At 38.9% G+C, this 26,162-nt stretch overlaps 1 protein-coding gene across 1 annotated transcript in view; it reads right to left on the bottom strand.

Moving 5' to 3' along the window:
* phc2b (polyhomeotic homolog 2b (Drosophila)) overlaps positions 1 to 25,818 on the bottom strand; it is a 33,197-nt gene extending 7,379 nt beyond the window's left edge. Inside the window, exons 1-10 of the mRNA XM_088005797.1 lie at positions 25,665 to 25,818; positions 23,471 to 23,513; positions 15,835 to 16,204; positions 14,089 to 14,247; positions 13,097 to 13,174; positions 12,675 to 12,830; positions 8,564 to 8,698; positions 8,053 to 8,344; positions 2,249 to 2,553; positions 1,329 to 1,527 (exon numbers count right to left, since the gene is read on the bottom strand). Of these exons, the coding sequence (XP_087861923.1) occupies positions 1,329 to 1,527; positions 2,249 to 2,553; positions 8,053 to 8,344; positions 8,564 to 8,698; positions 12,675 to 12,830; positions 13,097 to 13,174; positions 14,089 to 14,247; positions 15,835 to 16,146 (1,636 nt within the window). The 5' untranslated portion in view covers positions 16,147 to 16,204; positions 23,471 to 23,513; positions 25,665 to 25,818. The remainder of the gene's footprint in view (positions 1 to 1,328; positions 1,528 to 2,248; positions 2,554 to 8,052; positions 8,345 to 8,563; positions 8,699 to 12,674; positions 12,831 to 13,096; positions 13,175 to 14,088; positions 14,248 to 15,834; positions 16,205 to 23,470; positions 23,514 to 25,664) is intronic.
* Positions 25,819 to 26,162: the final 344 nt, after the last annotated feature.

Below are 26,162 nucleotides of genomic sequence, written 5' to 3'. Positions count from 1 at the left end.
TATTTGGAAGCACATTTAAGATCTTTATTTCAGTGGATTTTCAGTATGATGTTAATTCAAGCTGCAATCACAAAGAACACCAATCTCTTTTTCAAATAGATTCAAAATTCAATTAAAAGAATCTGTTTAACCCAAAGGGAAATTAAATGAGACTAGCAACTCTTATCCAAGTGTCTTCATGGATTTGTTGTGGATGGTGATGCTGTGGGCAGGAAAGCTATGCAGTAGCAGTCAGACTTACAATAAAATTGAACAGGCCTCTGACTGAAGATCATTGCTGTAGGACAGTCTCATGACATGCTAACAACTCAATTTCTGGGTGGCAGAGACATCCTGTCCTGGATGACTCCATCAGTTTTTGAGAAACACTATGGAAACCATCTATTGTTGGAAAGCAGGGCAGAGAAAGATGATGGAGGAGGGAATATGATCCTTGCTCATTATAATCAATACAAGAGATGATTTCAACTTCCTCTTCTTCTCTCTGTTCTTTGGTGCAGCTCTGGATTCAGAAAGGCTCTTTTTCAACTTTTTTGGGATTTGGGGTCAAAGTTCAGGTATTATTTGAGCTTTTGAGATGCTAATTAACTGCTCCTAGTTTTAAAAGCAACTCTTTCTTGCCACAGTTATGCATCATAACAATTATCCGAAAGTAAAAAGATAAGAGTAAAACTCCTCTCAGCTCAACTTTCCAAACATGCATCCTCTCAACCTGAATAAAATTATGACCAAAAGTGAACAACAAAAAAAGAAACTAGAACAAACAAAGCCACTCCAACATGCTGCCACAATGACCAGCAATTTTACAAAGAACATATTCTATCAAGTATGGCAAACTGGATTGTCAATAATACTGCAATACTGCTGCTAGCACTGGTTTCACCATCTTTGCATCATCTTTGTCAAGTATGAACATCTAGCTGGAATGAGGCTCCCTCCAACTGGGTGAATAACTTTGCATGCAAAGTGTGCATTCATGACATCTGAAAAAAACAACAACAAATATTGCACTCCAAACAATATTTTGTAATATGTTTAACTGGATGATATATTGTGCAACTCTTCATTAGTTAAAAACAGTTCTGTGCTATGCTTTCCATTTTTAGCATGGCTTGGCATTGGTACACACACAAGGGTGCTAGCGAAGAAGCCAAGGAGAAAAATGACAGAAAGTCGTCTTAAAAGGTTGTACAATCATAAAAGTTGATTTCCAAAATTAAAAGAAGCATTTTGGGATGTGTGAATGGAAGTAAAACCTTTTAAAAGACAAGCAGCAGCTTACTGGGGAAAGGTTTTAGCCATCGTAGTGAATTCTGCTGAGCTTTTACCTTGTGCAGGGACAGGTGGGGTCGCAGCGTTAACTTTGGGCTGTTCTCCAGGCTTGAAGGGCTGTGATGGAGAAGACGCAGGTCGTTGCTGCTGCTGCTGCTGCTGTTGTTGTTGTTGTTGAGTGGACGGAGTTTGACTTGTCTCCCTCACTACTAATGAGGTTGGCTTATCTTTACTGTCCTGGACAGGTCGTGAGGTCTAAAATAGGCAGAAAGAACAATAAAAATGAGTGCAAATGTGAGAACAGAAACTAAAAGATTCAGGGATAATCTTAGAGAGCGAAAATCCACAAGGAGAATATTACAACAAGAATCTGATGACCCAGAAGATTTCAGTGACTTTTACCTCCAAAACATCTGTCTTGAATGAGAAATGCAGAATCTGTGAGATGCAGCAACAACAGCTTTTGTTTCTCTTGTTAGAACTTTTCAGCCAACACATTTTAGAAAAAAAAATCTTTCCAGATGAAAAGTATCACTGTAAAACTCAATGCAAAAATAAAGTATATTTTCTTTTAGTCTCAAGGTTTAGAACCAGAATGTAATGAAGATGATCTGGTTTATTCTAGGTTTAAAATTGTTTTAATCCAACAACAGATTCCATGTTATTTGGATATTTCCTTAATCCTTCCCAGATTGATGGACAGCAATGATTGCTTCTTGAAGTTCATTGATGATGAACTTCAAGTGTGTCACTGAGTTGCTGAGTTGCTACACATCTGTCTGTTCCAGATTAAGATCCGATTAATTTAATTATATTCAGATAATTTCAAACCTTTGAACTGGTAGAGGGTGTAATTTGAGTTTTGCCAAAATTGTACAATAAAACAAAATAGTACATAAATTAATCTCTCATTCTTTCACATGCGGCAGAAAAGGAATATAGTGAGTAATTAGTAGTAGATCCGCAAATTACATACCGCTGGCTGTATTTGCAGGTTGATGGCAGTGAGTTGGACTGGCTGGGCTTTGGCTTGGTTGAGTGGAGAGTGAAGAGCGTGGGAGCTGAGGGTGGAGTGGAAGATGGTGGCCTGCTGGCTGGGAGCGGAGGGCTGGTGAGGCGCAGGTTTGGGTAGAACAGGCACGGGGTGCTGTGACGGCTGAATGGAGGCAGTCTGCAGCAGCTGGCCCGTCGTCCTTTGGGAACCTTGGCTCTGTTGGACCACAAACTGCTGCTGCTGTTTGTGCTGCTGAACCAGCGAATGAGGTTGGATCTGGGTGTACGCTGGAAAAAGAACAGCAGCTCCTTAAGGCACCTCTGTTCTGTCCCAAACATTAAGCACTTAAGCTTGTAGCAATTTAAAGGAAAACGGCTTCACCAACTTATTACAATTTCTTCCATAGATCCTTTTCTTTCAAATTTATATAAAGAATAGTTGGTTTTACTTATAAAAATGGGTTTAAAGCTTGTAAACAAAGACACCTTACCCTTTCTCCCTTTATCTACAGGGCATTATCCACTACCTTTGATGAGTTGCAAAGTAATTACAGTTGAGAAAATGTGAGGAGGAAGCAGAAAGTGAATTGCAGCACTTTGCCTCAGGCTCAGACAGTGAAAAATATAGAGGTTTGTACAAACGATCTCATTTCGTAGTGCTGCCTTCACCTGCGTGCCCCCCTGTTGACAAGATGTAATAATAGGAGCATGTTGAAAGGTCCACCGACAAATCCAATGTTGGGTTTTGACCTGACCATTACCCACAAATTGTCTCAAAACGGCCTGTCAGCACCTGTCTGTGCATTGTAGGTGAAGAGACATCCTGAGATCATAACTTGCCCTGAAGCCACAGACACAGCACATCAATCTTGTATTGTGGCAACATGTGAAAATGGGATGGTGTTCTGCGGAAGTAGCCTCGGGCTGCTCTAATATTAGAAAGACCTCAGGAAGAAACCCGCTGAGCCGACTGTCCGTGACACTTTTATAGAGTCTGTAGGCCCCAACTTCTCTCCCTCCACTTTGATCTCCAGCAAATCCCCCAGGAAACATTAAACCTAATAACCATGGTGCTACTACTAAACCCAATCAAGGAATGACTTACTATTCCAAAGTGCTGCTTGGTCGCTCCTGCTGTACAACCTGTGTGAACATGGAGGTGTGCCGCATCATGTTGATAAACCTTCACAATAAATCTGAGAGTGGAAAATTGCCAAGTTAATCAGTGATTGTCCCAGATCCCCCTCGTGCCACCCTCCTCTCTCTGTTCTTTTCACGATGCTTTGTGTGGAATCGGCTCCATCTGGTTTCAAAGTTCCCCTGTGAGGCATTAACCGCAGTCTGTATCCTGCTGTGGAAAATATAGATGTTTTTTTTTCTTGTCCTATCCAACAGAGTTGGCATGTCTATAGGGGTTTTAATACGATACAATGGGCTGGAAAATGTTTTCTTTCTCACATGGTGAGACGGGGGAACCCGCTGACAGGAGATGGAGGCAGCTGTGGCGAACATGGAGAACCTTAAGTGAATATTTAGAATGAATTAGAGGAATATGACTGTGAGCTTAGCATGGATGGATACAAACAACTGCGCTGCAAATAAATAGATGGTAACTTAAAATCGAAAGCAATGTAGGGCATAATGAACATCCGCCAGGCCATAGAATACCAACAACAAAGGCATTTCTGTCTATTGGAAAAAAAATATATTGTTATCAGTACAAATAATCATTTAGACAGTAATGTGATTTAACATATGTCTGTAAAAAAGTGTATATCATCTTAAAGGGATCCAAGATTAGTTATAAAAATAGGCCTTATTTGGGAATTTTTTTTATTTAGATGTAAAAATACAGTGATAATGATGTAGGTTATTTAGTTTTTATAAATTTTAATAAAATATTTTATAAATTTTAATGCTGCTTCTATGCAGCAAACTAAAAACAAACTGGTGAAAAGTTGTTGAGCTACAGAGCATTACACATTCAACATTTAGAGACAACAAAAACATTCATTCTACTTCATTAATGTTTTATTTTTTAATGCAAAGAAGTGCATAACTGTGTAGTGAAATGAACTGCCTTTTATTTTCTTCTTTTTTTTTACTTTTTACAAATGAAAGTCTGAAAAATGTGGTGTTCATATGTAGACGTCCCCTGAGAGTGATTGCGCAAAACCCCACCTCTCTGTCATTACAGCTCAAAATCTTTTGGGTTATGTCTCTACCAGCTTTGCACATTTAGAGAGTAAAGTCTGTTTTTTTTCTTCTTTGCCAAAAAACCTCAAGCTTATAAGATTGATTAGATTTGTTTGACAGTGTCTAATCTCTAAATTTAAAGTTTTACCATGGATTTTCATTTGTAAACACGTCTGGACTTTGACTGGATCATTTTAACACACATTTGCTTTGATCTAAATCACCCCAAAGTAATGCTTTCTGCACCAGTTTAAAGTCTTTTGCAGCTGCTAACGGGTTTTCCATCAGGGTTGTCCTATATTTAACACTATCCATCTTCCAATCAGTGCTAACCAACTTCGTCTTTTGTATGTGAGCCAAATAGTTGAATTTGGCCCAGTTCAGCCAAAGGAAATAGGACTTCTTATGTCTCCCTTCTTCCAACTCTCACACTTAGGCCAAAGCTATGAAGTGCAAGATAATAATTTTCCAAGAGGCTTAGCTTTTTTAATGATTCACACTGTCCTTGCCAACCCGTCAGTTTAGGTGGAAGACAACTTATTGGCAAGTTTGTAGTTGTGCCAAACTTCACTTCAGTGTTTGATGATGTATTAAACATGTGAGACGTTCAAAGCATGATATAGGATCATATAGGGTCCAACAGGGCTGCAAAAAAGACTATTAGTCAGATCCATCTGCGTCTGCTCCATCATTTTGGACTCTATGCCTGCCAACAGTCCATTTGCTTTGTGGGTCGTTTCCTTAATGTGGTTCACACACGTCAAAACAATACCCTGCCACTGGACATTGATTATTTTTTCTCCAAATAAAGAGCGCCTGCAAGAACTGTTCTGGAATCAAAGACGCTCGCTTCGTCACGAGATTCCCAGGCACTGTATGAGTAAAGTAGGAGGATTTCTGAATCGGTACCTGCCAGATTCAATCTGCTCTCTCAATATATTCTGACAACTCTGTCAAACCTTTAATGAGAAGTCTCAGAAGAGAAGCAAAAACTGATGTAAAAACCATCTCTCCTCGAATATTTTGGATTAATGTCTACAATGATGCCGCTCCCTTCAAACGCCCACACACACATGCAAATCATGCAATCCGTTTTATGCAGCAGTGAGTCCAACTCCCCCAAAAGGAATATTTTAATAGCTGTACAACTGTGAATAACAGTTGTACGGCTGTTGTGCAATGTCCGGAAACTGAGAACAGTATACATTCCATTCAGTATCTGCAGCTCTGGAAAATCCCGGAGTTTCCACATTCTCATTGGCTGCCACATCAGCTTACTGTCATCAAACACACTGCAACCTACAACTACAACACAGCAACAGCAGGCAATGCAATATGATGGCTTAGTGTAGAGGACTCTGAAATCATGTTAAAGTCGGGGGAAAAAAAAACAGAAAACAGAAAAAGAAGATGTATAACAAGAAACTGAGTCACTCTAAAAAGGCTACTGGTGTGCAATTCCTAAAGATGTGATGATGGAGTATTTTCCAGTGTTTTTTCCTTGTCTAGTACAATCCATGTGTAATCTAATTATTTTGGTTGAAGCATTGCTGTTTTTGGACAGTCATTTCCTCTGGTTTTGGATGCTATGCAAATGGAAGGATTTTTGCATTTTGCGCTCACTTTTTTTTAAAACAGATGTTATGATGCATAACCGTGGAAACAAAGTTTTTTATTTACAACGTGGAGCAACAGATTAGCGTCTGAAAAGCTTAAACAATGCCTGAACTATGACAAATCCCATAGGAGTTGAAAAGGATGTTTCATGGAAGCGGAGCAAGACCAAAGAGCAGAGAGAGAAGGGAGAAGTTCAAACCATCTCCTCCATTGATCATAACAGTTCAATGGAGAAACTCCAATGTCGTTCTACCCGGTTTTCTAAAGGCTCTCCCAAACTTCATTAGAAGGCCGTACCTTTCTGCAAAAGTGCACAACCACTTCGTATTTTCAATCCATGATGATTTTTTTTTTTAGCAATTTGACAGTCTTTGTTAGTATTTTGTGACGAATCGTACAAATGTACGCAATTCTTCACCGTGTTTGACAAATGCTCCTAATAAGTATTCATGTTTTGCCTGTGGATACAAAAACTACATAGTTGAAGCGAAATGTTAACATTGCTGTCCGAGTGTACTTCTGCATAAAATACGTCCAAAAACGTCTGACCAATCATACAACACAGTACTCTGTGGAAAAGAGTTCGACCAAAGCTTGGTGTCGAGAAGGGACAGCGGATGATGGAATATTTTTTTTGTTATACAACTACGTCAATGGGAGCCAATTTCGATGCTTTGGATAAAGTGTGGGAGAGCCTCAATATGATCTGTTGTTTTGTCAACCATCCAGGCCACTCAGCCCTTCTGGTTCAAGTCTACTTTGCATCCCCAGAACCAGAACTAAACTCAGAGAAGCAGCATTCAGTTTCTATACACCACAAATCTGGAACAAACTTCCATAAAACGGCTGAAATCGAGGCTAAAACCCCACCTGTTTAGAGCTGCCGTTGATCAATAACCCCTGGAACATCATGAACTCTCATCTGTTTTTCATCATTTTCCCTCATTTGTTTTGTTATTTTCCTTCTAATCATCCAAAACACGTTGAATTGCCTTGTTGCTGAAAATGTGCTATACGAATAGAAGTGCTTTGCCGCTGCTCCTGTTCACCGTATTAACTCCCCAGCATCTCATGTGCACACCTGTCCCTTGTGGCCTGCTGCCATGGCAACCCAAGTTCATTTCTTTTACCAGACAGCACGCAGCCAGATTTCCAGCTTCCATCCTCCCTTTCATTTTGCGTGAATCCATTACTGAAACAAAGCAACGCACAGTTGTGCACTGACACGCTCGGATAATCCGACTCCCACTCTCGTCAGAATCCAAAAAAAGAAAACATGCGCACACGTTTGAGCGTTTGAGGCAGACGGCAACAATACTGTGCATTAACGCAGCATTTAGTCTGCATTACAGTTCAACTCGTACATAAGATTTGGTCACTTGTGCACAAATGACACAATTAACTTTATTATCTAAATAAAACCCTCTTGGATGAGAAAATGAATCTGAAAAGCATGACTTCATTTGATGTAATTAGCATCGTAAGAAAAAATATATATCACTGCTAATAAACGTTTGGATGCTTTTATGTGTTCCAGCCAGACTTTTCTTAACAAACCAAAACAACATCTATAACATGCCTTGTTTGCTCTTTTAGCGAGTGAATGGATTTCTGGTGCGAGCCCAGACTTGTCACAATCTAAGAAAACAGTGGAAACAAAAAAAGTCTTGATACTTTCTTACACAATCTTAATGCAATCGCAACATTGCATTTCTCGTGTGAATCCGACAGCTGCTTGGAATCTCAGGTTTATTTTAGGCTTGAAACGAGCAGCAATTACAAAAAGGTGGCAGGAAGCAGCTGGTAGGCAATTTAACATTTTAATGTATATGTCTGCAAATAAAAAGAAGAAATTCCAGTGACAAATTAAGTGCTTTTAAAGATAAATGGCAAATAATGTCCCATAATAAAAGAAAGGTAAAATAAAGTTCTGATAGTCTTTGATATTAGGTTTTAAAGAGAACCTCCACTTACCTGGTGCAATAAGAGGCTGAGCACTCACAGCTGTGATGCTGCGGCTCATATTTATAGCTCGAACTTCTGTGACCGCTTGACCATCTCCTTTCTTTGCTCCATCTGGTGGGCTGTCAGACGAACTGGACTTCACACCCGAGGAGGTCTGGGTCCCTTGGCTGGGATTCTTGATGAGTGAAGCAGGCTGGATGGGTACCGGACTCTGCTTCAAGCTCAGCGGAAGGGTCTGAGTCTGAGAGGAGGACGTGGTCGCCCCCTGCTGGCCACGAATAGCCAAGTTCTGAACCTGGTTCTTAAGACAAAGACATAAACTACAAATTATGTCTGGAGGATGGCATAGCAAACAGATATTCAGTCACTTTTTAAAGCAGTTTAAATAATATGATTTTATATTCCAAACATTATTCTGTTAAAAGTGGAAAAGTGTTAACTTCCTTTAATAAATAGATTAACAAATATGATGTCAACTGACTGGAATGTTATTTATTATAATCCAGTAAAGTCAGTCTACCTGTGAGGAGGCTTGTGTGGCGCTCTCAGACTGAACAGCCGTTACTGTAGCAGCTGGGGTGAAGATGAGCTGTGGGGACAGGGGAACGGCCCGACTCAGACTCCTGGCCACCTGCACCAGGTTACTCTGCTGAGCCTGCAAAGAGCCACACATTAAAAATTGAAATCAGAACTGAACATTAAAAAAAAATAATAAAATTGTGAGAGTGAATTAAATCATAAACTGCAAAATGGAGACAAAACCGCAAAAAAAAATGTTCTGTTCTATTCTGGCTTTGTTATCCCTTTATTCTTGTAATGAAGAGAGCTTCATTACTGGGTCTATTTGTATTTAAGTCACTGTTTAGCACTTTAAAAACACTTTTTGCACTTTATTAACAAGCACTTTATTTAGCATTGCACTTTAAGCAGAGATTTGCACATAAACAACAATTTGCACACGAGAAGTTTTAATTGTATTTATTGAATATTTTAGTAATTAGCATGTAGCCTTTTGTTCTGGGCTCTGCACAGCTGCTCCTCATTGGAAAGTGAGGTGGTTGCCTGTGGAGGGAGGATAATTGTTACTCAGAGCAAGGAGCTACTGGTGGGTAAAACTGAGCAAATGTTTGTGCAATATCTGTTAGGTGTGGAGTGCTGATAATGAGTGACTCACCTGTCTTTTCTGTGTCCGCTCCAGGGTGTTTGGACAAATACAACCCCGGGGGTCCAGACACCATTTATAGGTTCGGGAGAGGCCATTGAAAAGTGTGGGGAGATAATTGTTTATGGGTTTTTTTGTGGTGTTTCATTTGGTGTAAGATAAAATATAAAATATTTATAAAAAGTAAATTTAAATGTTTATATTTAATAAATTGTAGTTTATTTAAATAGGTGGAGATTTGTTAAGGGAGATCCCCCTGTGAATTGGAGGTGGTTGGGTCCAGCACAGCTGAGACTATTTAAGCCTGTGGTTTCACCTGTGTGGAGAGAGAAAAGGATTGTGATTGAGTGTGTGTTGATGCTGGGAAGAGAATAAACCAACTGCTGTTTCCACCTGACTCTACCTCTTGAAGTCTTTTTCACCGTAAAATCCAACCGCAAACGGCCGCCCTGTTACAAGTGGTGTCAGAAGTGGGGTATTGAGGCCCTCAGGTATTATCTTTTAGGACGTCACTTTATTTTAGAGACTGACCATCGTGCCCTCCAATGGCTAAGACGAATGAGGGATGCCAACGCCCGAATCGCTGGATGGTACCTGGCGCTGCAGCCATTTGACTTCACGGTCCAGTACAAGCCAGGGAAGTCTAATGTGGTTGCTGACGGTTTATCCAGAATGTCAGAGGACTGAGGTACTCTTAAGAGAGGAGGGAGGAAATGTAATGAAGAGAGCTTCATTACTGGGTCTATTTGTATTTAAGTCACTGTTTAGCACTTTAAAAACACTTTTTGCACTTTATTAACAAGCACTTTATTTAGCATTGCACTTTAAGCAGAGATTTGCACATAAACAACAATTTGCACACGAGAAGTTTTAATTGTATTTATTGAATATTTTAGTAATTAGCATGTAGCCTTTTGTTCTGGGCTCTGCACAGCTGCTCCTCATTGGAAAGTGAGGTGGTTGCCTGTGGAGGGAGGATAATTGTTACTCAGAGCAAGGAGCTACTGGTGGGTAAAACTGAGCAAATGTTTGTGCAATATCTGTTAGGTGTGGAGTGCTGATAATGAGTGACTCACCTGTCTTTTCTGTGTCCGCTCCAGGGTGTTTGGACAAATACAACCCCGGGGGTCCAGACACCATTTATAGGTTCGGGAGAGGCCATTGAAAAGTGTGGGGAGATAATTGTTTATGGGTTTTTTTGTGGTGTTTCATTTGGTGTAAGATAAAATATAAAATATTTATAAAAAGTAAATTTAAATGTTTATATTTAATAAATTGTAGTTTATTTAAATAGGTGGAGATTTGTTAAGGGAGATCCCCCTGTGAATTGGAGGTGGTTGGGTCCAGCACAGCTGAGACTATTTAAGCCTGTGGTTTCACCTGTGTGGAGAGAGAAAAGGATTGTGATTGAGTGTGTGTTGATGCTGGGAAGAGAATAAACCAACTGCTGTTTCCACCTGACTCTACCTCTTGAAGTCTTTTTCACCGTAAAATCCAACCGCAAACGGCCGCCCTGTTACAATTCTCAACGGTAAGAAACAACTAAAATTTGTAATCACTTGAGCATATATTAAGTGAATCTATTCATAGTCACATTTAAAGTAAATTATTTGATAGGAACATTAATTAACATTTCTGCAAATGAAACAGAATTAGCCAAAAGGCTATTTTTAATCTGCTGTACCTGGATAATTCTCAATTTGTCTTGCTAAAAACAAACAAAGGCCATAAAAACAAGGTTGAAATGACTTGACTACAAACATTTTTGTCAACAAATATAAACAATAAATACAAAAAAAAACGCAATTATCCCAAAAAGTATAAGTAATTCAAACTAATTAATTCATCTAGATAACAAAACACAGTTGGTTGCATGGTGGGGTTAGGATTAGGTACTTAATGTTCAAAATATTGGCAGATCTGATGCGATATGAACCATTTCTTTTACTGTTTTTTTAATTAGAATATAAGTGGTATGAGCGCTGATTGTTTGATGGACAGAGTTCCACTCCTGCACAGCTGAAACCGAAAAGGCAGTCTGACTAAAAGTCCATTTCCGGAGAGGAACAACACAATCTTCCCAGGTTGCTCTCGTTGATCAACATGCGATTGTGTAGGGAGGTTTGTGTGGCACTCTCATTCTAAAATGCAATGTGGCAGCTTGCCAGAATAGCTTTGACACATTCTGTGTAATTCAATTGTCTTAATAACTTCCCTCCCCCTTTTCCTGGTTGCTACATTGTTTCCTGGAAGATTTTTCAAACTGGTTTTGCAGACAGTTGTAATGCTGTTATGTTTTTTATCTTGACACAGTTGTTATGATCCATAGCTACAGCCACTTAAAGTTAAGGTTAGAAAAAGTGAGGAGGCACAACTTTAAATCTATTGCTGGGCGTGGAAGATGGATGCTCCCACAATTACTTGGATAAATGACTACCTGGCAGACCGACCATAGTTTGTAAACACTAAAAAGATTGTGTATGTCTGACCAGGTAGTCAACAGCAAAAAAGACAATAAAGAACTGTGCTCTCACCATTGCGTTTCACTCTGTACACATCAGACTTCCAGTACAAGAGATGAGTCATATCTGCAGAAATACTCACTATTTCTGCAGATACTCTCTGAGTACAGAGAGCTGTTGGACCACTTTGTGGCATGGTGCAAAAATAATCATCTCATTTGAATGAGACCATAAGAAAGACAGATTTCAAGGGAAATGGGAAAATATCAAATACTATTTCCATCATGGGGGAAATAACTCCGTGTTCACCTGGACAACAGACTGGACTGGAAAAATCAAAAGTGAAGCTTTTTAAAAGAAGGGGTAGAGCAGACTGTACTTCTTGAGAAAGTCTAAGTTTACGAGATATTGAAATAGCCTGTTGAGGCTTAGTCAGTATTTCATATCTCTAGACTAAAACGTCTAGAGATTATCGTGCAAAGACCAGACCTTCTTTGCCACCACAGAGTGCAAAGAAGGATTCATAAAATAAAGAGCCTAGCGGACAACCATGAGCATCCTCTTCAGGAGACTGTCACACCACATATTCAGCCCGGCTTCTTCAGAGCTGTTGTGAGACAGACTGCTGCAGAAAAGCTCTACTGAACTTTTCTGTCTACAATGGCTCTGCTAAGACATCTGGATAGTCTGCGATGTAACATTTAATTTCCATTGGGGATTAAGAAAGTATTTTCACACAGATTCAAACATTTGATTTGTGGTTGTTTCTGTTAATAACATGACAGATACCTCTGACAATACCACACATGTACATTTGTGTTCCTAAGCTGTTCTTTTTAGGGACCACAGCTCCACAGACTGTACTACAGCCACATCTGGAGTGTTACCATTTTATAGGGATCCAAAAACTTAGTCTCAAAGGCAGTTTATGAGTGTGTTTTACTAATGAATGTTTGAAGCTTGTGTAAATGTGCCAGAAGCGCTGCTCCTCGTCTCTCTGCTCTCACCATCTGCTGCCGCAGGTACATCTGGGCCTGGCTGGGCGTGAGAGTGGATTGGCTGCCGAGCAGAACAGCTTGCTGGGAAATACTGGTGGGGGTGGAGCTTATGTTCTGGGCCCGACTGATCAACTGAGCCGCCGCCGGGGATGTGGTCAGGTTGATCTTTGGGAAGGAATTAACAGCATTATTATTTTATAGACCTCCATACCTTTGATGATATTAGCACAATGATTCTTTAATTCAGCACTTCAGATTTAAAGAGACAGCTTACACTCATTCAATTTCTTCAAAAGTAAAGCAGTTTGTTAACGTTGGACAGACATGAAAGCTCCGGGTTCCTGGCGTCACTTTATGTCCAAGATGATCTAACCAGACATTAATCTAAACTTTAAAAAGCTTTTAAGCAACAAGCTCAAAACTGCACTTACTGTAGCTTGAGTAGACCCTGTTTGCTGAGATGAAGTGCCATTCTGTGAGGAGCTTTGCCTGCCAGCTGCAATACTGGCCTGTCATAAAGCATAAAAGAGATGAGAGGACAAAGAGAGGTTCAGTTTCTGAAACAGGGTTTATGGCAGGTCTACAGCAGCATGAAGTGGACAGCAGCTCCCTGCAAAAGTGTAACATTTTGTTATAGAACAACCAGTAAGATTCTTTATTATAATTAGACACAAATTAGAACATAATTGAGAAATGAAAGTAAAAAAAATATTTAAAAAAAATAAATTATCTGAAAAGTGTGGCATGCATTTGTACGTACTCCTCCACCTCATATTATCGCACATTATGATTGCAACAATGGTACAAACCTGGAAAATACACAATAAAAGGTACCTGACTGACATATTACTAGTGATATATTTGCATTACACTTGAACAAGAACAGGACCAGTAATAAAAGGTTGCAGATTCAAGGTTTACTGCTGCTGGTCTTTTTTAACCCACTAGTCAAAACAAGCTTACATTTAGACTTCAAATAAACATTTTAAAATTGGAAATTAGTTGTCTTTCACTTTGAAACAAAAACTACCAAAATAAAGTCTGGATTACTATTATGGATGCACCAAAATGACAGTTTGGTCTAATACAGGTACTTAAGATTAATATTACTGGTACGGTCAATAACATGTCCCTTTTGACACTATACAAGAAAGAACCTCCCCTCAAGAAACACATACTAACAGGAACAAAACTGAAATAAATGTTGTTAATATTGTCCCAGCTTTGCTTATAGAATCCATTTATGTAACACAATGAATATTTTATGCATCCCTAATATCTATAAGTCATTTAGACATCATTTATATGCATCTTCAACAAAAAAGAAAAAAATATTCCAATAAAGTATAATTAAGTTTGTATTTTGTTACTAAACAAATTATAAAAATGTGCATGCATATGCTGGTGAGGTTGGTTTGCTGACCTGCTGAACAGCTGCTAAGCTCTGCAGCTGGGCGGTGCTGAGGCTGTGCTGCTGCAGGGCTGCTGTTTGCAACATCAGATGCTGCTGCTGGGCAGCATACATCTGCTGCAGGTACTGTGCTGCTGTGTTTGGCTGTCTGTGTAGCGCCTGCTGAAAAACCTGCAAAACGAAGCCAGAGAACAAGAGAAATCTGAGAAATCTGGGTAGAGGCCTAACATTTCCCAGCCCAGCAAGACTCATTGAATAGCCATAGTCAACTTTTAGAAACGGAAAAAAAAAGATCAAATTCAGTGGGTTTTTATCTTTGTCTGGAAGTAGAAGTTATTGATCTTTACTTTTCTTGCCTTCATATGCTTAACAGTGAAAAAGGAGATGACTCTTTTCAAAAAAGTTAAGTCAGGATGTCAAAGTAAACCTAATAGAAAAGAGAAGCACATCAAGTACAGTATCATAGTACAGTGATAAACATATACCACAAACGCCTCTCTATGGTGTTTATGATGACGTTCTGTGTGCTGCTGTCCTCTTTGGTTTGTATGATTTGCTTTGCATCATCACTTGTCATGCAATCGTCTCCCACCCTTTTCATTTAATGGTCAAGATAACTCTAGGTCTGCCTCCCAAAGTGGATCAGAGCAAGATAAGAGAGTATGATCTCACTTTCCGTGTCAATGCTTTCAAGTGATCGCTGAAGCATAAAGAGCAAATGTTGACCACAGATTGAAACTATGAGCTGAAAGGGGTTACAGTAAAGCTTCCATCGCACAAAATGTGGAAATTCAACAGAAAATGCCACTGCCAACATTTTAATAAGCGGTTTTAAAAATATTCTTATATGAAAGTTTTTCTGGTCTTCCATGATTAGGAAAAACAAATTTGAAGACATCCCCAGTAATAAAAATAGTATGTGATTTATTTTTTTATTTTTGCTGAAGTTCTAAACACAAAATGACAAAAAACAATAATAATGACATTACTTTTTTTCATTTCACTAATTCAATTATCTAACACCAATTGGAAATTGAACTCATTTATAATTTAGGATTTCAGTAGTTTTGACAACTGATAAGACTTCTAAGAAAAATACAGAAGAGTATTCAGACTGTCACTTTTAAAAAGAACACTAATTAGGAAATCCAGTTCTTAAATATTTGCAAACTAAACACCACATTTAAACGCCAGAACCAAATGTTTTAAGGTGCAAGTATCCTCTACTATGTAAACTGACAAGACAACATGCTGACCTGAGGCTCATGGTGTCACACAACCATTTGGACCATCACCTCCAGCTCAGTTAGAGCATCAATCAACAGTTTTTTGGTGACTGAGCTGAGCTCACTTAGAGCTCAGCTCAGTCACCAAAAAACTGGTGATTGATGTTTTACTTTTAGCTGTCAGAGCAAAAAAAAGGAAAGAAAAAAAAGGAGGGATCTGTGAAACAATAAACCTGCTGTCAAAGAATTAGCACTGAAAGTTGAGCAACCCTCATTCAAGCAGAGGCAAAGCCTTTGTAGAGGTTTGCCCTTCAGTAAAAAGGTCAAGAGCACTAAAGCGCCTAAGGCCCATTAGCATTCCTTCAACCAGTTAGGCGCCACTCTGTTTCCTTCTTCCCCCTATCATTTATTTCCAATTTGAAGCAGGATTAAAGCGTATGTTCAGATATAAAAAAGCACCAACAGATGGCAGTAGAGTGAAGAAATATCCCCACACAAATAAGTGATTGTGTTTCAACTCCAAACCACTCACCTGAACCGTTTGTCGGTCGGGCATCTCACTATAAATTGATATCTGTCGCACCGCCTGTCTTCCTGCTGAAGTGCTGTTACTGGAACTACTGCTTGTAATGCTACCACTATTGTTACTACTACTGCTAACACTGTTGCTGCTGCCTGAGGTGGTAGAAGCAGTGATAGTAGAGGTAGAAGCACTAGTGCTAACAGCTACGGCACTGGAGGAGCTGCTGGTTGTGGCGGGAGTGGAGGTGGAGGAGCTGCTGGTTGTGGAAACTGTCCCAGTGCTGCCAGTGGTGGAGGCAGGGGCCCCAGGTTCACTCTCCATGGTGCCCTCTGCTCTTCTCACCTTTGACCCCCGGCTCCTCTGAATGGCTCTCCTGTGCCTGGAAGACAGAAAAAAGAGAAGTGCATGAGGGGAAAAAAAACAGCTCTTACAAGTCTTCCTTTGAACAGAAACATTGAAAAATTGTGAATAAATTGCGAGAAATACACAAAACGCCTGATATAAAAACCATCAGAACATACATTGGAAACAGATAAACAATGTAGAAAATAGGACAATACATCTTCTTATTCAGGGAAGATATTTTTATATATTTTTAGCAAAAACTGACTAGGAAGCCAATGTAGCTGTCCAGCAAGAAAGGTCAGTGCTTATCTTCAAAATAAAAGTTTGGTTTTTTTTAACTAAAGCCAGCAGATTCAGTTGTGATTGGAACATTTAAAGTCTTGCATGTTTAAATTTGGATGTTGTATTGGAACACAAAGAAGAGCCAGATCTGAGCCAGAAATGCTAATGTCTCTTCTACATGATGGCTTTATATGAATTATTGCTGCAGGTTATTAGCTAAAATGCTTATGTAATATTGTTAAATATGGTAATGATGAAATCAGTTGCAATTAACCCACTTTTTTCCCCCAGTACTCCCATCTTTATCATCTCAAATGACTCAGCCATATGCTCCATCAGCTGATGGCATCTCAGCCACCAACTTCTATATCAGGTGTGAGCGTCGCAATCTATTCTGCTGATCCATCAAATTATTGGCATGCAGAATAAATGAGCTACTTGAAGCATCCATTGCATTTTAAAGTAAAAAAAAAAAAAAAACATTATTCATTTTTAACAAAAAATTAAGAAAATTACACTATGTGACTTTTGAATCAAGTTATGGAACATTTTAAAATCAATACTGGATCTTGCTGTCAGTTACTGTGACAACGCAAAGTTTCAGAAGCCCTTCCTGTTAAAACCCCTGTTGGGGAACATGGTCATTTATATATTCTCCTGATTTTTCTGGAATGAAGAAAACACTGTTGGCTCAATAACTAATTATTTCAGCTATGCTACTTTTCTAACTTTTGTTAAATAGGTCAGGTTCAGCAGAAGAAGCTGCTTTACATGTTTTACTTGTGTGGGTTGTTTTTTGAGGTGTGCCTCTAATCCTTATTCCTGCCATACTGGTACTTGTTCATCGTTTAGATATGTTCACTTCAAGACAGTCTGGTTGATGACTTAGTTTGCTGAAAGACCTGTCCAAGTTAGATACTCAGTAAATGTTCAAAGCAATTAAAAATTGCCCATAGGGATGAGATGACTTGTCAAATAAGGGATCATGTTCAAAATCTGATCATGGAAAAATACATTTATAATTTCCCATTTTTAAGAGATTTTTAAAACTTTACATTTCTTGTTAATTTTCTTTCACCACATTAGAAGGAATAATTACTGCTTCTTTTATAAAAGCCTTTTAAGGCTTGGTTCTGTTTTATTTATTAATGCCGGAGAAAATGGGTTGTGAGCTCTCCACAGATGATATGAGCCGAGCCTCAGCACGACATGTGAAGATGGAAGCACAGAAAGCAGCTTTCTTTGGCGTGATATTTAGTTTTATCAAGCCTATACATAAGGCTCTGAAAAATAAGTGAGTTTTTGTAAAGCATAATTTTTTTTATATCTAATAAAAGTCAGAATAGACAAAAAAGCTTTCATTAAACATTTTTTCTTTAAGTGCAAGAATGTTTAGAAATCAATCCTTGATTTAGCATAATATGAATGTCAGAATGAAAATGTCAACAAGAGCAAATTAGTAGACCTCCAGCATCCTGCAACACTGCTTATACACATAACAAACAGCACACCAGCCATGTAGCTTCAGCTCCTGTTTTGAACCTCTTTAGGTGCTTTTTACATTTCTAGGGATAAGAAAAATGTTGTCTGTCAACCTTGATCGTTCAAGTCAGAAACTTAACTGATAGATTGGATCTGCTAGACTTAAAGGTCAGAGGTGATCACGTTAACGTATACGTCAAGGAGCTAAGAGAAAGTGAGGAGAAAAGGCTGAGTGTGCAGGCTAAGGATTTAAATGGGCTGGAGTGAAAAGAGGGTGTGATGGAAGTAATTAAATAAAGGAGGAATGCTGCCGTCATGCTGCAAATCCTGAGCCATTTCCTCTCACTCCTCACTATTCTTTCAGGAGCAGCAGCGACCAAAGCACAGCCCCATATTCCACTTATGCTGCAAAGGAAAACACTGATTCCCCTCAACACTAAATAGAACCAAATGGTTCCAATGGGCCTCCAGTAAACAATAAAAGTATTTGAACTCTATAAGCTAAATTGCATCCTAGCGTCTACATTGTGGTCGTATAAAGGTCAAAGTCTATTCAGATAATCAGTGGTCGATGGTAAACAAAGCACCACTGCTGCAGAAAAAAAAAAAAACCTGCCAGGCTGTATTTTAGCATCATTAGAGTGCATCCCAGACTCTGCCACCATATGACTGGAGAGGACAGAGAATCCCCTCTGGTCATGATGGCTTATACCGCTGTCTCTCTGAGCAGAGTCACCCATCCATCAGTGGATGTCTGGATCCAATGGAAGAACACCCCCCACTCTGATCAAATTCTGCTTTCACATATGAAATGTGGCTTTAAAATGGATTTGCATGGAAAAACAAACAAACATGCCATTTAAAAAAGGGGAGAAACTAAAATGCTTGATAGAAAAGTCTCAGCACTAAGAGTCAAAACAATATTACATTATGAGCACTTTTATGTGGACATATTGATCTACTCGTGGGACTGTCAGTTTTGTGTCTGGAGGATCCAGCAGAATAACGAAAGACTGTCAGACAGACTGGCTGCCTCTAAAAGCTCATATCACAATAAGGAAGTGCTGAGCCTCCATCAGGCAGGCTCCCTCCTCCACCTCCATATAGGACAACTCGGATGACCCACATTAAAAAAAAAATTAATTAATTAAAAGAAGAAAAAAAAAAAAAAAACACAATGAGAAAGCACTTCTCTGCACTAATTGATGTGGAGTCTCCCTTTAAAAGCCAGGATGCCCACAGAGAAAAAATGCCTATGAGGATGGATGCGTATGTGCAGAGGTGCCGAGACAAAAGCCCCCCAGCCCTCAAGCTCCCTACCTCCTCCGACACCCCCAACGTGATGCAGGGGTATGATGCCCCATCCCCCGGGAGCGCGCTGTCCTCCTGCAGGATGCTGCTCCTCTTTGTCTGTCTGACTGCGTGACAGGCTGGTCGGCTGACTGAGGGAACGAATGAGCGCGTGTGAGGGTTGTTTCTGTGCTACATCCAAGAACCCCGAGCCCCTCTCATCAACCCCCAACACGCAGCCAGCTCGTCATTCCAGCATCCGACCCCCTGATTATGTGGTTGCCTAGCGACGGCCAATGGGATGCTTGTGGAATCCTCGTGCAGAGTAGCATGCGGATTGGACAACGGACGCCTCTCTAATGAGGATGATGGTAATGTCTTACCATCATCCTCTCTCCTCCCCCTCAAATGTTGCCTGAATACTGAATTAATTTTAATGCATTGAATGCACTGACTGATTAAAACAGACCAGCATTATTTTAATTTATTTTTATGAACCTGCAATTTTAAATAAAGCAATTGCCGTAATACTACATTTCAATATATCTTTCTCTTCTAGTGGAAATCAGAAAACTCTTCTACCTTTTAATTTTGGTTGATGCTGGAAAAAAATGAACAACCTACATTGGCTAATATAAATACTTGAATCAGAACTACAACAGTAAAGGGGATAGATTACATACCTAAAACAGACAAATTAAATACAGAGGAACAGATTTGCCAAAATAATACAGAAAAACTGATTATTTCAAGGTAAAAAAAAAAAAAGGTAGACCAAATGTTTATCATAATTTAGCCACTTCCCAGTGAATTATCACCATTTATTCCAAAACACAATACGAGTATGAATCAGAACTTACGAAGTACATGTGAGTCAGATCACAGCAAAGAACTAGCATCTATTCATAGGAGGTACAGAAATAAAATGCAAAACAGCAGTCCCTGAAAGCCACATATTAAGAAGGTAAAATGAGATAGCTTTCAAGCTGAATTTAAACTCATCTTAAATGACATTAGAATTCATTCCGGTGGGATAGAGAAGAGGAAACGCGGGGATAATGGCATACTTATGGTCTGCCCCCAGAACATTAGCACGTCATCCCAACTGCGGCCCTGTATGAAATGTAGCTATTTGAGTCATTTGCCAGTGCAATGTAGAATTGATTGGGGCCAACCATGCGCAAACCTCATTGATTATCATCTCCTCATTAGCATATAGATTAGCTAATGGTGCAGCCAGAAACACAAGCCTGGAGTCTCACACTTGGCTAACAGAGCTATGCACCAGAAGGGGGTCAAACGAATAGCAAAGACCACAGATGGGGTGGCTCAATTGAACGTGAGGTTTTTTAGATGACGGACCTGGGGACCAGGAAGCTATAAGAAAAAACAGCACAAGGAGGTGCTTTAATAAAACAGAGGTTACCTTTCTTAAAAAAAAAAAAAAAAGTTTTAAAGGGATCTTGTGCTAAGGTAGCAATGTTATGAAACAGTTATAAATCAAGTGATTGAAGGCATTATTTTTAATCCCCTATAAAACAAATAAAAAAGGTTGAACTAGCAAAAAAAAAAGTTTAATGAGGGAAATTTAAAGGGGTGCAAGAAAAAAATGCCTTATTTGAGCTTTATATCATGGTATAAATCAATTCCCTCATCAAATGGAAGTGGAGTGTTGCTTTGACTCATTCATGCAAGTTTGAGAAATCCTTGAATCCTCCAAGGCTGCTTTAACGTCTGTTCAAACAATGCTCCGCCTATGTACCCAAGGCTCCACCTTTGAGCTTGACTCCCCAGTCGAACATCCCTCCTCCACTCTGCTCCTCTAGACTAGCAACCGCAGAGATTATCAACACCAGGTGGAACTGCATATCTGCTGGAATTATTATGCAAACTCCAACACTCCTAAGAACGGTTGTACACAACATCAATGAATTGCATGGAGAAGCATTATTGTGATGATGTGCAGAAGGGGGAGTGACAGAAAAGTTAATAGGTTCTTAAAGAGACAACAGCCAATTTTAAGGAGTCAGATTAGTCTGATAAAAACACAATTTTTATAGCTAAAGGTAACAGTTACAAACTGTGCTATAAAATGGCATTATGTGCCTAGAAAATACTGTTATTTTGTTAAATTAGGGTAAGTGTTGAAAATTTATTTTACAGCAAACCATTATAGGGAATTTTAAATAAATTCTATAGCTGGATTCACCCATGTGTGTCTTCAATTATGTCTTGGCAGTGAGTTCCAACCTGTATTCACCCAGAATGTGTGTAGGACCCACCAGCCCAACTTATTAATTTTTATAGTCAGAGTTCAAACTGATTTACATGGTGTAAGAAAATAGTCCTATCATTAGGAACATCATCATTCTAAATTAGAAGGATTAACGGAAATATTTGAATATAACTTAAGTCTAATAAATACATAATCGCTCAAGGCTTTTTTTTATTATTTCAGTTTTAATTAGGATTCTTTACTTGACATGCATTGTAATCTCTAAGTTGTCATAATATATTATATAATTATAACTTTCATAATAATTAAAGGCTTGGAATTCCTCATAATTATAATTTCCATGAGAACATAATGATTGCAATGTCAGAAACTATAATTTTATTGTGTAATTAAATAATAATGCCAATACTTTTCTGTTAGATTTACTAAACACCAAATTTTTAAAAAATGGAAGGTTAAAAAAAAACAAAAAAAAAAACAAGCATGTGTCAATGTCCTCACATCTTCATTTCATAAAAATACTGGATCAAGTCAAAAGAAGTCCTTTAAAGAATGCTGAAAAAAATATATATATACATAAAAGTAGATCATTCGGTTATGCATGTCCTGAGGCTGAATAGATTGCAGTCCTTATCTCAACAGTAACCAGAGCAGTGCCTATGTGAGTGTCTTGTGTAAGACACAAAAATACCCAAGATCTCGAGGCAAAGTTGCTTGGTTACCCATAATTGAGCCATCCAACTGAATTTGACCTTAACTTCACAGATGAATAAACCAGCACAAAATGAGTCTGACATCTTTTCAGGTTAAGTTTGTTGAGTGCCTTCAAAATTCCAGCAGCCCCATGCTGTGAAGGTAACAAAACATTTGCACTTCACCCTTTAAAGATGCCCATGGGCTCTGTCAATTTGGACTCATTAAAAAGAGAACTAAAGATTCAATAAATGCTAAAGATCGTTTGGATTGTTAAAATATGGGAGAAGCAGACCAAGAGGTGGAGACATAGGTTGAAAGGGATACACACAGATTTTCATTCTAAACTTGAAGTGTCACAGTTAAGTAGTTCAGTCAAAGCTTGCCAATTACCAGCATGCTTCGCTCAAGACGTATTTCTAATCCGTGTTCCAGGCATCATCTAGGGAAACTTTAACTCACAAAGAAAAAGAAATGGGTCAAGCGTGAGCCAAGATGAATAATAAAATAAAACCAATGTGGGTTTCAAAGTACAATTCAAGCAAAATAGGGCTCCACAATATTAGTCTTGTAATCTCAGTACTATTTTCCAAGATTGCAATTACAATGCGAGTGGCAGTAAACTGACATCTCCCTCAGTCCCATCTCTCATCTTTCATTATGATTCTCTGTGACCTTAAGCATACTGAGTCCTATCATCTGTGATGGGCAGCTAATGCAGTGACACTCCATGTATTATTGCCAGGCAATATGGGAATTTCTCAATTTCTCACTCTTTGATAGCAATACCCAACTACTGAATTTCAACTGATCTTTCAAATATATATATCACGTACACCAGGCATTAGAATGATCATATATGAACAATATACTGTATAATGTAGTCGTAAATATAAAAACAAAGACCTTTCAGAATAATATTTAAGTTGACTGATGTATAAGTTTACAAAATAAAAGACTTTTGCAAAAAATTACTCTGTTCAAAATTAACAGTATACAACAACATGTTTTTTTAGTACATAGTTTTTATGTTCCATATTGTGCCAAGTCCTGGGACCTCAATAAAACAGCATGGTGTGTTTGGCTGTCTTTTTGTATGAGTGGTAGATTTGCTCAAAAAAAGTGGAAGAAGTTTTGCATTTCTCCTGCAATAACTAATTCTTTAAACAGCAAGAGACCCCCATAAAGCCCAAGAGCGGCCCCTCAAGGTCACAGACACAGAGAAAAATCCACAGTGGGGAAAGTGGTGAACCACTGAACCAAGACCTAAGTGCAAGCATTGTGTTGGTATTTCTTCTACAAGTAGACTTGGCTTACCTTTTCAAAGATACCCGCAGCAGCAGCAGATCACGGTTTAGGTCTGCAAAGCAAAGAAAATTACTCTAACAACCACTGCTTTTAGTTCACACATCCACATTTCCACTCATTTATAAAATTCAGAGTAAAGTTTCAATACTTGAAATCCAAAGTTAAATCCAAAAACATTCATGAGTATTCTAGCTGTTTTGTAGAACAAAATAAAGTAATTACCTTCACAAGAAAGCACAATTGGCATCTTGGAAACATCTGTTGACTATTATGCCAACCAAAGCATTCCAACTGTTCTGCTTTTGTGTACAAAAATAGAAGTAGCAATATTTGGGCTACTGAAACACACTGGGAAGTCAGACTGTTCATTTAATATGCATCCAATGAATGGCTAAATAAGTGACATAAAGGTGAGGGAAAACATATTTCTCATTTAAACTTGGGGAAAGTGTCTGTTTTTTCTTCTCTTGTGAGATTAACAAACCTTGTTCATAATATAAAAAATAAGTACACTAATACACTAGTAACAGCTTTAGTTATCTGTTATGAGAACAGAAGTGAAAAGAATTATCTTTGACCAGGATCACAGGTTTAAAAGGCAGCTATTCCTTAAGAACAGCTTGCAATGCTTTAAACTGGACAATATTCCAACTTGTAAGCCTGACAGAAAAGTCTATAAGTATTTTCTGTAGCCATGTGTCTAGCTTTATTCTTATGTGGCAGAAGTTCTCAAACTAATAAACAGGCTCCCTGTTCAAACCCTGAGGAAGACGTAGCTTACACAGACAAACCAGCAAAGTTGATGGAGGAGAGATAGATTTGTGAGAATAAAAACAAAAGTGGCAGAAGCAAGTGAAGCAAGGGATGTTAGCTGGCAGAAAAAGACCAGCAAATACAACAAAGCCGACACCGTCCTTGTGTTTACACCAAATGCACTTTTCATCTCTTCTGACAACATAAAATATAAGAAATATTGTTGCAAATTTTGCATAAAAAATGTAAAAAAGTTACATGTTCTTTTGAAAAGGAATAAGGTGATCAAGATAACAAGTAACCAATGTTTGCAGTTTTAAAAAGTTTTGAATGCTACTCTGTTTAGACTGAAAAGTGCCTACCACAGTGAATTATTTGCACCTCATCTCTTCTGAGAGCCCCACAGTCTAAGGTGTCTTGATTAAATGTTCCACATTGAGTTAATCAAGTAACCTTGGAAATTGTTTTAAAACTTAAAACAATACATGAGCTACAACAATTTAAAATTTAAGTTACTGTTTAGGAATGGTAAGGCATAGGTATGAATTAGGGATACAAATTGTGGAAGGAGCAAAGTGACTCTGATCCGTTTTTTGTACACAGCTGTGTTGGTTCCTTATGCATGTATGTCAACTGAAGAACTGCCAATGTAAAAACTAGCCCACAAACAACGGCTAAACGCAGATAAACTGATCTGCAGAAGGTCTTAGGCTATCTCAACACAACTGTTGTGACTGACAGCACAGATAAAATGGGATCTACTCTCTGCTATTGGTATAATAAACTAGAAGTGAAACAAGTAATTTATATTCTTCCTCATAAAAATTTAAGATAATTCTGACCTGCTAAGTGTACAACTGATTTTTGGACATTTGTAATGACTCCTGATTAGTGGCAGAATGCCTGCCTATCATTGGTGAGCTCCATCTGTCAAAAAAGCAGCTTCTCGACTGAACCTAAGGCCGCGGAGATGAGGGAAGTTTCTGAACCAGGCAGCTTATGGCTAACATTAGCTAACATTCTTTTAAGTAATGAAACATAGCACAGAAACAACTGAAATACAGAAAGAAACTGTAGTTCGCCTTAATACATAAACGTTTCGGTTACTTGCTTGTTATTCGTAGCTCATTTCCCCCTGAACTCCAACACAAATTCCACCACAAAACTAGCTAATGTTAGCTAGAGATGAAGTCTCGTTTGTTTACAACAGTAGTACACTTTGTGTGAATGAGGAAACGTGCACCAGACTCCGCCGTGTAACCGATTATCAGCGTTAGCCTCGGTGCTAGAATCCATTGCATGCCTGCATGCCTCTGTTTTGGGCCCCCTGGACAGGCATTAGCTTGCACAGCCGTTTAACCTCACGCGTTCCGACACAAACAGGCACAACTGACAGAGCCGTGCCATCCGCGTCATTCTGTTCCACGGGGTTAAACGTTTGTCACCTTACCGTTTTCAAGAAAACTGAAGCCTCCCGCCTCGTTTTAGCTTTCGGTTCCTTGTTGTCCCTCCAAATATTCTTCTACCTGAAATTTTGGACGGTAGCTCGGTGCGCCCAATAGGCTTCGATCAGACCAGCAGCAGCACAGCAGCAGAAGCAAGAAACTCTTGTATTTGCATTCCATTCTGGCGACGTCAGAATAATATGACCAATAGGATTAGAGTATGGTTTAATCCCACCCCTTTTTATTGCAACCACGCCCCTTCCTCTCCGTTGTCAAATGGACGCCACTTTACTGTTTCCATGGCAACATAAAGGTCTGTCCTTCTGCTGCACTCTGTCTGAAAAATGCAAGATAATAAAACGCTTCCCAAGAGGGGCAGGGGAAAATGCCACTGTTACCTCTTTGGTAACAATCTTTTACATCTTTTGGTCTTTTCTCCTGTGCTTATCTCCAAGTAAGCCCCAAGTGATTCTTTTGGTGTGCAAAACTAGTTTTACATCTTT

The sequence above is a fragment of the Poecilia mexicana genome, unplaced genomic scaffold (assembly GCF_051168715.1).
Source record: "Poecilia mexicana isolate PSO_F unplaced genomic scaffold, ASM5116871v1 scaffold_5, whole genome shotgun sequence".
Taxonomy (NCBI): domain Eukaryota; kingdom Metazoa; phylum Chordata; class Actinopteri; order Cyprinodontiformes; family Poeciliidae; genus Poecilia; species Poecilia mexicana.
Note: the sequence above shows the minus strand (reverse complement) of the source record. Positions and strands in the feature narration are given on the sequence as shown.